Raw genomic sequence first — 12,050 nt, 5'->3', positions numbered from 1 at the left:
ATTCCTTCAACCCCCAATCGGTGTATTCCCTCACTTTCAATCCCTACATTAGTTTATTCCTTCACTTTCAATTCCTCCGTTCAACCTCACAATCGGGTTTATTCCCTCACTTTCAATCCATTCCTTCAACCGCCAATCGGTTTCTTCCCTCACTTTCAATGCCTCCGTTCAACCCCGCGATCGATTCATTGTCACTTTCAATCCATCAATTCATCCGACTCTTCATGCTTTCATCATCAACCCCCAACCTCCATCCAAAGCCATGCCAGTGAGTGAGTCCCATATCAGTAACAATTAATCATATTTGTAGGAATACCCTGGATCGGCCATTTAATCTTCTTGCACCTCCACATGCATCCAGAACGCCTCTTCAAATATGCCAAATGCAAGGAGCATGAAGGCCGGAACTTTCAAGCACGTCAAGTACTGCACAGCGGGCCTGACCACTTTTCGAACATGCTATGTATTATCCAGGAAGCTGAACACTGAGTTGTAAAGTACAGAGGAACATTGGGGTGTGAGGGGAGCGTCGATGGCTTGCTCTCGTCACTTCATTGAAAACTTCCTCAGGACGATGGGACTTTCCACCAGCTGCATCGCGGGAACCACCCCTTGCTGGATGTGCACCAATGGGGAAAGGCTATATGCATCTGGGAGAAGCTTGCATGTGCTGTGCTCGCTTGAAAGCCACACAAAGCCCAGAACACGGCTTGATTCGTGGCCGTTTTGTGCACGTCAGGGATGCCTCCACATCAGCTGGCCGTTGTGTGTTCTCCAGAGACACCTCATTACGAGTAATGCTTGCTCGAAGGTTCGCCTGCCCGAACAAGCTATGGCGGGTCCTTTTGGGTCCAGGACAAGCTACCCTGGGTTTGGAGCAAGGAGAGGGGAATACAAGATGAAGGCACAGTGACACCACGAAGGCCCTGGCATGCCACACGGCACCACCAGTTTTACACCACGTTAACACTCCATCGCCATCATCCACATCCTTGCCTCTCCCTCCCGCTCCCCAGCCTATATTATCTGGCCCGACCCAGCCCCGCCTGATTTTGCCCATTTTCGACCTGACCCCACCTGAAAATCACCTAAAATCATCAATTTTCATCCAATTGACCTCAAATTTTAATTTACGATTTGAATTTTGTCATCAAATTTTCAGCAAAGCTTTATTATGAGAATATGGAGAAGAAAAATTAATAATTCGGTCGAAATGTCAAAGATCAGAATCATATAAGAGCATCAATTTTCATTTGATTAACCTGAAATTTTACGAATTTGCATATTGGGTCACTGAATTGGTTCACCAATCAAAAGCTACAAGCCGATTGTTTTTTTTAGATCAAAAGGTCATCGGTCAAGGTTGCATAAAACCGTCAATTTCCATCTGATTGACTTGAAATTTGAGCAGGGTTTGCATGTTGAGTCAATGCATCCTATTGCTTTTCAGGTCAAAAGGTTAAGGTCGTCTAAAATCGTCAATTCATTTTGTATTTTTTTTTTTAGCTACCTTTGTCATGTTTAGCATACGGAAGTAGAAGTCTGAATACAAAGCAGACGTGGACAGGCTTTGCATTTTCAGATGCTTTATAGTTTAAAATGGGGTAAAATATCTTTGTATTAACATTGAAGGAGGGGGGAGGGGAAAGGGTGTGGCAGGAAGAGGTGGGAGGAGGCAGGGGAATGGGTGGGAGAAGGAAAGGGTGGGGTGCGAGTCTGGAGAGAGGGGAGGTGAAGTGGTGGGGTAGGAGGATGGAGAGAGAGAGGGAGTGAGGTGAGAGGAGATGGGAGGAGGGAGGGGTTTGGGTGGGTGGGAGTCCATAGGAAAGGGTGGGGTAGGAGGAGGCAGGGGTGCTGGGAGAGAGTCGAGAGAGAGAGAGAGAGGGTGGGTTGGGAGGAAAAGGTGGAAGGGGTGGAAGTCTGTAGGGAGGGGAAGAGGTGGAGTGGGAGGAGGGAGGGGAATGGATGAGAGGAGAAAGGGGTGCGGTGGGAGTCCAGAGATAGGGGGGGGGGGGGGGTGGGTGAGAGGGGGAGGAAGGGGTGGGAGTCTGTACAGTGTACAGAGGTGGGGTGGGTGGGTAGGAAGAGCGATGGGAAGGGGTGGGAGTCCAGAGGGATGGGGTGAGGTGGGAGGGATGGGATGAGGGAGGGGTAGGGGCGGCGCCAGGAACCTTTGCTAGTGGAAAATAATCGAGTGGAAAGAATATCAGAGAGAGAAAACCCCAAATCCACTGCACATCATCCAGTTCACTCGATGCAGTTTTGAAGGTGAAATATTTCTCTATACTACAGTGTATTCAGAATGTATTCAGACCCCTTCACTTTAGGTACACCGCACCTTTCCGATGCCATCTCCAGGCGCTGCGTAACCTCATTGCCGGGCACCGAAGAGGGCTCGGCAATGACGCACGCTGAAAGGGAGTACTCAGTTTTCACTCTGGTTGTTTTCTTATTTTCTTGCTTTCTTGGTTGTCCGGGCGATATCTCAGCCATCCTTTGAGCTAGGAAGCTGAAATTTCGGCACAATAGTCAGCAAGTACTTTGTCAAAAAATATTTTTTGTTTTTTGATTAATCAATTAATTGATGAGTTATTTAATTATTAGCGATTACTTAAGTACTTATACATTTCCTTTCTCTTCTGGCCATGATCTCAGGCACCTTTTGAGTGAGGAAGCTGATATTTGGACATGCCAATGACCAAGTGATTTGGCTGCAAAGGATATTTTTGATTTATTGATTAAATAATTAATCAATCAATTATTTAATTATTCGATTAATGACTTTTTCTTTTTTTTTGAAGTTACATATTCTGATGAAATGGTGGTGGTTTATGTGTTATATTAGCGAAATTGATGAATTACTTAATTTTTCATGATTATTATTTATTTATCTTCATTATTAATTATTTATTTATTTTATTTCTCATCTGGGCAATATCTCAGGCACCTTTTGAGCTAGGAAGCTGATATTTGGACATGACAATGACCAAGTGATTTGGCTGTAAAGGGTATTTTTGACTTATTAATTAATTGATCTATTAATTATTTAATTATTCGATGATTGACTTAATTAAAAAAAAAATTTTTAAGTTACACATTCCGATGAAATGGTGGTGGTTTATGTATTCCATGAGCCAATTGATTAACTATTTAATTTTTTTATGATTATTATTTATTTATTTTCATTATTAATCATTTATTTATTTTCTTTCTCATCTGGGCAATATCTCAGGCACCTTTTGAGCGAGGAAGATAATATTTGGACATGACAGTGACCAGGTGATGTAGCTACAAATGACATTTTTGATTTATTGATTAATCATTTCATCGATTAATTATTTCTTGATTAATCAATTAATTATATGATTTTTTATTAATGACTAATTTAATTAAATTTCTAAAAGATACATCTTCGGATGAAGCACTAGTGGTTTAGTTATGCTATTAGCCAATTGATTAAGAAAATATTTTATGATAATCTTTTATTGATTTTAATTATGCAATTAATCAATCAATTGTTGTACACTTCTCCCTCCCAATGCACTCTCTATGTATGTGCTGCTGTCGGATATTTTATTATTTGGCATGGGGGCGGTGTACTTTGAATGTATCTTTACTTGTTTCACATTTTGTTATGTTGCAGCTTTATGCTGAAATCGATTAAATTCATTTTTTTCCTCATCAATCTACACTCAATACCCCATAATGACAAAGAGAAAACAGGATTTTAGAAAGTTTTGCAAATTTATTAAAAATAAAAAACTGAAATATCACATTGACATAAGTATTCAGACCCTTTGGTATGACACTTGAAATTTAGCTCAGGTGCCTCCCATTTCTCTTGATCATCTTTGAGATGTTTCTACACCTTGATTGGAGTCCACCTGTGGTAAATTCAATTGATTGGACATGATTTGGAAAGGCACACACCTGTCTATATAAGATCTCACAGCTGACAATGTATATCAGACATATCTGTGCACAGGGTGGCTTTTAGAAGATCAATGTTTAGTTTGTAGCGGTTACCGGAAGCATGACACAATCAACTTGCACCGGCCGATGACGAAACCGGCGAGCGGTCGCTTATCCGGACTTGCCCGGGCATGTCCAGACATGCCTTTCCCGGGTGAACACTTGGCTTATCTATTTGCATACCACGCCCCACCTGAGAGGCGTGGCTTTTGTGTGTTGAGCTTTACTTATAAATTGCCGCCCGTTCGATGGGCTGATTCAGTGCTTTTGAGTTCTTTCGAGTTGAGCTAAAATAAATAGCTCAGTGAAACTTCGTTCCTGGTGTCGTCCATTTTGTCCGGCTTTATCGTGCGAGCATAGCTCCCACAATTGGTGAAACCTCTTTGAGAACACGGCGATGCAGTCATCTGTAGCTTTGAAGCTCCCTGGCTTCTGGGAGTCACACACGGCCGTCTGGTTCGCCCAGGCAGATTCTCTTTTCGCCCTGCGGAACATTACAGAGGACACGACGCGCTACCACCATGTGGTCTCCGCGCTCAACGCCTCCACTGCCGCCCGGGTCCTGAGCTTCCTACAGAACCCACCGAACGCCGACAAATACGGCGCGCTCAAAGGCCTACTCTTCGGTGCGTTTGGACTCACGAAGACCGAGCGCGCGCGACAACTACTCAACCTCCCGGAGCTGGGCGAGGCCCGTCCATCCGAATGCATGGACCACATGCTTGCCCTTCTCGGTGACCACAGCCCGGACTTCCTCTTCCACGAGCTGTTCCTCCGGCAACTACCCGGGTAGGTACGGTTAGCTTTGGCTAACTCGCCCATCACGGACCCTCGCGCCCTGGCAAAGGAGGCCGATACATTTTTCTCGGCCAGGCGACACGTCGGAGCGGCCGCCTGGAACCCTGGGCTGACCGAGGCAACGCCCGCGCCACGACCGGCGCCACCACCGGCCGAGTCAGCGCCACTGGCGGCAGCGGCCGCCGCAACACCCCTTCGACCGAACCCGACGCGACCGCCGGAGCCTCCACCAGAGCGGACCATGTGCTATTACCACGCCAGGTTCGGGCAGAAGGCCATAAAGTGCTGCCCACCGTGCACTTTCGGCAGGTCGGGAAACGACCAGGCCGGCGCTCGCTGCCTGCCATGAGCGTCGGCCATTCAGGCAGCCTTCTGTTTATCACAGACACAGCGTCCGGGCGGCGTTTTTTGTGTGACACCGGCGCTCAGCTGAGCGTGACACCCGCCTCGGTGCAGGACAAACAGGCTGCGCTGTGCGGCCCCGCCTATTGGTCGCCGCAAACGGCTCCTCCACCCGCACCTTCGGTTCGCGCAGCGTCGCATTCTGCTTCGGGGGCCAGCGCTTCAGGTGGGACTTCATCACGGCGAACGTGCCCATGGCCTTGCTGGGTGCAGATTTTCTTTGTGCGCATGGGCTTTTGGTCGATGTCAAATGGCGTCAGCTCATCAACGCGGAGACCTTCAGCTCGCTCGCTTGCTCATTGAGCGGCTCCGCTCCGACCAAGCTAGCCTGCGTGCTCCCGGCCGTGGACGATTTCACCCGCCTACTCGCCGAGTTTCCCGCCCTCACGCAGCCGACGTTTTCGGCCGTCGCCGTCAAGCACGGCGTCGAACACCACATCCCGACCACAGGTCCACCGGTCTACGCCAGGGCTCGCCGCCTCGACCCGGCCAAACTCGCCATGGCAAAGGCGGATTTTGACGCGCTGGAGCGATTGGGAATTGTGCGGCGCTCGAATAGCGCGTAGGCCTCGCCCCTGCACATCGTGTCCAAACCGGGTGGCGGATGGCAACCATGCGGCGATTTTAGTCGCCTCAACGACGCCACCACCCCCGACCGGTACCCGATACCACACATACAGGACTTTTCCGCCCGTTTGGCGGGGCGGGTGATCTTTTACAAAGTCGACCTCATTCGGGGCTACCACCAGGTACCCGTCCGGCCGGCCGACGTGCCGAAGACGGCGGTATTTACACCTTTTGGCCTCTTCGAGTTCCTTCGCATGCCGTTCGGCCTTAAGAACGCGGCCCAGGCCTTCCATCGGCTGATGAACAGCGTGCTGCGCAACCTCACCTTCCTTTTCGTATACTTGGATGACATTCTCGTTGCCAGCACTTCCCGGGCGGAGCACCTCATCCACCTGCGCACGCTTTTTGAGCGCCTCGGCCAGCACGGCCTCATCATCAACCCGGCGAAATGCCAGTTTGGCGGAACGGCCGTCGACTTTCTGTGGCACCGCATCACGACGCGCGGGGCCGTCCCGCTGCCTACCAAGGTGGAGGCAGTCACAAGTTTCCCGCGCCCCCGCTCCATCAAGGCCCTACAGGAATTTTTGGGGATGGTAAATTTCCACCACCGGTTCGTGCCTCGCGCCGCCCAACTCATGCGCCCCCTGTACGAATCCCTCCGTGGCAAGCCGGCCAAGCACGACGTTGCCTGGACCACAGAGATGGACGCGGCGTCGACGGGCACTAAGCTGGCCCTCGCCAACGTGACCATGCTGGCGCACCCGGCGCTCCCATCGCCCTCACCACGGACGCTTCTGACTATGCGGTGGGCACCGTGCATGAACAGTGGGTGAACGGGGCTTGGCAACCGCTGGCCTTCTTCAGCCGGCAGCTTCGCCCTAACGAGCGCAAGTATAGCGCTTTCGACCGCGAGCTCCTCGGCCTTTACCTGGCCGTTCACCACTTCCGCCATCTTTTAGAGGGCCGCCCGTTCACGGCGTTGGTGGACCACAAACCCCTGGTCTTCGCCATGGCCAAGGTTGCAGAGCCGTGGTCGGCCCGCCAGCAGCGCCACCTCTCCGCCGTGTCCGAATTTACGACGGACATCCGGCACGTCGCGGGCAAGGACAACGCTGTGGCCGATTGCCTTTCCCGGTCCGGCGCGAACGCCGTCCACCTGGGTGTGGACTTCGCCCGCATGGCGGCCGACCAGACCTCTGACCCCACGGTGCAAGCCCTCCGGACAGCGGACACAGGCCTGCAGTTGGCCGACGTCCCCTTTGAGGACACAGGTACAGTTCCCCTGTGCGACGTTTCCCTGGGCCAACCTCGTCCCATCGTGCCCACCGGATGGCAGCGGCACATTTTTGACGCCCTCCACGGCCTTTCCCACCCGGGCCGGAAGGCGTCGCAGAAGGTCGTGGCAGCAAAGTTCGTCTGGCACAGGCTCCGTAAGGACGTCCGCGACTGGGCCAATGCCTGTGTCGCCTGCCAAGGTCCACCGGCACACCCAGGCCCCGTTGGCACCATTCGACGTGCCCGCGTGGCGCTTCGACCACGTCAATGTGGACCTGGTGGGACCCCTTCCCTCCTCGCGGGGCTTCACCCACCTCCTCACGATGGTGGACAGGACCACGAGGTGGCCGGAGGCCGTCCCGCTGGCATCAACAACATCCGCCGACGTGGTGCAGGCCTTCATTGGCACTTGGATTGCCCATTTCGGCGTGCCCTCGGACATCTCCTCCGACAGAGGCCCGCAATTCACCTCCGAGCTTTGGGGCGCGGTCGCCCAGGCCTTGGGGGTCAAGCTACACCGCACCACGGCCTACCACCCCCAAGCCAATGGCTTGTGCGAGCGGTTCCACCGCTCGATGAAGGCCACTCTCAGGGCTAGCCTCCAGGATGACGGTTGGGCCGACAGGCTCCCGTGGGTCCTATTGGGCCTCTGAACGGCCCCTAAAGAGGACCTCCAGACTTCCACCGCCGAGCTGGTCTACGGCCAGCCACTGCGCGTGCCGGGCGAATTCATCCCTGACGCCACCGGCCCCTGGTCCGCGGCTCGCCAACGCTCGGTCCTCCAGGAGGCCGCCAGGAGATTTGCCCCCGTGCCCACGTCCCACCACAGCTGCCCCCAACCCCATGTCCCCCCAGCACTTCGCACTGCGGTGTACGTTTTTATCCGGCACAACGCACACCAGGGACCGCTCCGGCCACTGTACGATGGACCTTTCCGGGTCCTGAAGAGGGACGACAAGTCGTTCATCATCGACATCGACGGCAAACCGGACCGCATCTCCGTGGACCGCCTCAAGCCGGCCCATTTGGACCTCGACCAACCTCCACGGTTGGCCCTTCCTCCACGACAGGGCCATCCCCCGTCAACCAAGCCCCCCGCCCGACCATCCACCGCCACGCCACCGACCACCCCCACACGAATCGCCAGGGGTCGTTTCGGCCGGGTCATCAAGACCCCCTCAAACTGACTCTCCCGGTGCATGTTAATTCTGGGGGGGGCACATGTAGCGGTTACCGGAAGCATGACACAATCAACTTGCACCGGCCGATGACGCAACCGGCGAGCGGTCGCTTGTCCGGACTTGCCCGGGCATGTCCAGACATGCCTTTCCCGGGTGAACACTTGGCTTATCTATTTGCATACCACGCCCCGCCTGAGAGGCGTGGCTTTTGTGTGTTGAGCTTTACTTATAAATTGCCGCCCGTTCGATGGGCTGATTCAGTGCTTTTCAGTTCTTTCGAGTTGAGCTAAAATAAATAGCTCAGTGAAACTTCGTTCCTGGTGTCGTCCATTTTGTCCGGCTTTATCGTGTGAGCATAGCTCCCACAAGTTCACATTTTTTTTACAGGAAGAATAAATTTTACTTAGAATTGGTCAAAGTCAGTTTTCCGAATATATTTCCGAATATAATTTTCCGAAATAGGGTTTATAAACAAGGAGTAAGAACATCGTTTCTCAAATAAACAAACTGACATATTAGGTATGGTGTTCAAAAATAAAATGTCAGTGATAGTCAGTACCAGTATTATATTATCAAATATTTTAACTCGTACAGTACTTGATTTTTCACATCAGAAAAATATTCAAATGCATCTTTTGGGTCTACGCATTTCTACTCTGAATATGGATGTTATCTTTGCAAACTCTGCTGCTACTCCAGCTGCAGAGAGCATTCTGTTGCTTTTACTTTCTCTCTTCGACTGAAATGCATATCAGATCATGTACAGTCACGTGAAAAAGTAAGTACACCCCATGTAAAGTTTTGACTTTTTCAACATATTTCAACATACAGCTATTTGATCTTCATTTCAACAATATTGACAGATAAAGGTGATATAATATAACAAATATCATGAAACATTTACATTTTGTAGACCATTGTATAATTTAAATAAACATAAATGCAAATTTCGCATGTGGAAAAAGTAAGTACACCCTTAGCTCTAATAGGTGGTATTTCCCCCTTTGGCAGAAACAACCTCAAGTAGGTGTTTCTTATAACTGTCTACCAGTCTCTGACATCGACTGGGAGAAATTTTTGCCCACTCCTCCATGCAGAATTCTTTCAGCTGTGCGATGTATGAGGGGTTTCTTGCATGCACAGCTTGTTTCAAATCCCCCCACAACATCTCGATGGGATTTAGATCCGGGCTTTGACTTGGCCATTCCAGAACCCTCCATTTCTTTCTTTTCAGCGATTCCTTGGTGGATTTACTGGTATGTTTCGGGTCATTGTCATGTTGCAAGGTCCACCTTCGGTTGAGCTTCAACTTTCCGACAGATGGCCTCACATTATCCGCAAGCACCCTCTGGTACAATGAAGAATTCATTGTGGATTTTATGATGGTGAGCTGCCCAGGCCCTGATGCAGCAAAGCTGCCCCAAACCATAATATTTCCACCACCATGCTTTACAGTTGGTATCAGGTTCTTGTGGTCAAATGCTGCCTTTGGTTTTCGCCAAACATGTCTTCTGGTAATGTGGCCAAATAGCTCTACTTTTGACTCATCTGTCCAGAGCACATTGTTCCAGAAGTGCTGGTCTTTGCCTCGGTGTTCATTGGAAAACTTTAGTCTTGCCCTGATGTTTTTTCTGGACAGCAAAGGTTTCCTCCTGGCACACCTCCCATGTAGATCAAATTTGTGCAGCCTCTTTCTAATGGCAGACTCGTGCACTTTGACATCAACAGTGGCAAGAGCTACCTGTCGGTCCCGTGATGACATTCTGGGGTTCTTAGAGATTTCTTTCAGCATCTTGCCGTCTGCTCTCGGGCTGAACTTGCTGGGGCGGCCTGGCCTGAACAAGTTTGCAGTTGTTTGGAATCTTCTCCACTTGTAGATGATCTTCTGGACAGTCGAATGATTGATTTCAAATTGTTTGGAGATCTTTTTAAATCCCTTCCCAGACTCGTAGGCATCTATAACCTTCTGTCTGAAGGCCTCAGAGAGCTCTTTTGATCTAGGCATGGTGACGCCGCACACTTCAATAACAAAGAGCAAACCAAACTAAATGTCTGAGGTGTAAATAAGACAGGTTCCTTCAAGATCCTCTCTAACGATGTTCTAATCATTTGCACCTGAGCTGGTGCACCTGATTCTAATTTTAGGTATTTGAAGTAGTGATAAATGTCGGGGTGTACTTACTTTTTCCACATGCAAAATTTGCATTTATGTTTATTTAAATTACTAGGGCATGCCCGTACTATATCTATATCTAAAATTATACCCCCCCCCCCCTCTATTTACATGAAATGGTTTGGTCCAAAGCGAACGGCTTGCGAGTACGGTGACAATCCCCCCCCTCTATTTACATGAAATGGTTTGGTCCAAAGCGAACGGCTTGCGGAGTTTGGTAAAGAAATCGCCATAGCGTGCACAAACGCGCAGGAAAGCGAAAGAATCGCAAATTAGTTTTAATTAGTTTTAAAACATAGTTTAACGCCAACATAGCGGCAACATAGTTTGCCAACGTGAAATAAATGAATACGCTCTCAAATGTGCCGTCCGAGGCAGAGTCTGTTCGCCACGTTCGGCACACGTGATAACTCGCTGCTCTCTGATTGGTTGAATCGTTTTTTGGACATAGCTCGGTAACTACTTGTCCGATTAATATGAAACCTTGAAAAGGCACATCCTCGGGTCCCCAGCAATATACCTGGCAAGTTTCAAGTATATCGGACCCGTGGTTGTCGAGAAACAGCGGTCACAGACAAACACACAGACATACACACATACACACACACACACACACACACACACACACACACACACAGAGATTACTGGAATTATAGATAGATACATTGGACTACAAAATGTAAATGTTTCATGATATTTGTTATATTATTTCACCTTTATCTATCAATATTGTTGAAATGAAGATCAAATAGCTGTATGTTGAAATATGTTGAAAAAGTCAAAACTTTACATGGGGTGTACTTACTTTTTCACGTGACTGTAAGCTTCACACAACAGGGAGGAGTTTCAAGGTGGAGGGAAGACCCCAATTCTTTCTATGTAAACGTGTATCATATAGCGCCACCCGGTGGTATCCGGTATTCCAAATCTTCTTCTTATACAAAAAGTTTGATAATATGCATTACAGTGATGTTGAAATCTGAGTGAGAATAATTCTAGATTTTAAAAATGTTTAATTTCACTCATTTTAAGTGGAGATTCAAACCAAAGCAAACAATCCTGAGCTTCGCAGCAAAGTGGAAGTGATTTTTGCTTGTGCCATGAATGAATGAATGAATGATCGTTTTAAGGCCATTTTCCCCGCTAGAGCGGGGGTTAGCCTTGCGGGCCCCATGACAATCATGGTTCCCTGTTTGAGGCAATGTTTTTATGGCCGGATGCCCTTCTTGACGCCAACCCTTGGTCACACTCTTACGATGCGCAGGGATACGGTGTACCTATTCTAAACCGGGGTACACACCATGATCATTCATCCCAGCAAGCTGGTACTCAATTTGCCGACCTCGGAAGGATGACAGGCTGAGTCAACCCCCCTGGCATTCATTCAGCGATCGACCGGGATTCGAACCCAGGATCCTAGGATCCCAAGCCGGCACCCTAACCGCTAAGCCAACACCAGGCTTCAAGACCTGGCCATATATAAGGATAAATGATGGTTGATGAAGGTGATGCTAGCCGACTTCCACGCAGATGGAAGATGACCTCGGGGAAATTACATAGTGAATTGAGCAGAATGATTGTGAAGTACAACATGTGGTCTTTTGATTAAATCCATCATAAAAGTGACAGGTACTTTGGCTGGTGTCTGCACATGGGTTACATTAATAGCCCTTACCAGAGCG

General features: G+C 49.4%; 1 protein-coding gene across 4 annotated transcripts in view; it reads right to left on the bottom strand.

Moving 5' to 3' along the window:
* The window catches only part of ATG4B (autophagy related 4B cysteine peptidase), a 146,666-nt gene that overhangs the window by 76,686 nt on the left and 57,930 nt on the right, over positions 1-12,050 (bottom strand). For all 4 annotated transcript variants that reach the window (XR_013624436.1, XR_013624438.1, XM_068127757.2 and 1 more), the window contains exon 10: positions 12,044-12,050. This exon is cut by the window's right edge and continues 163 nt beyond it. Coding sequence is in view for 2 of the 4 variants with exons in the window: in XM_068127757.2 (XP_067983858.2) it covers positions 12,044-12,050 (7 nt within the window). In the remaining 2 variants the exon portion in view is untranslated. The remainder of the gene's footprint in view (positions 1-12,043) is intronic.

This window comes from Myxine glutinosa, chromosome 1 (assembly GCF_964187855.1).
Source record: "Myxine glutinosa chromosome 1, kmMyxGlut1.1, whole genome shotgun sequence".
In the NCBI taxonomy this organism is placed as follows: domain Eukaryota; kingdom Metazoa; phylum Chordata; class Myxini; order Myxiniformes; family Myxinidae; genus Myxine; species Myxine glutinosa.
This window is presented reverse-complemented; position numbering and strand designations above follow the sequence as displayed.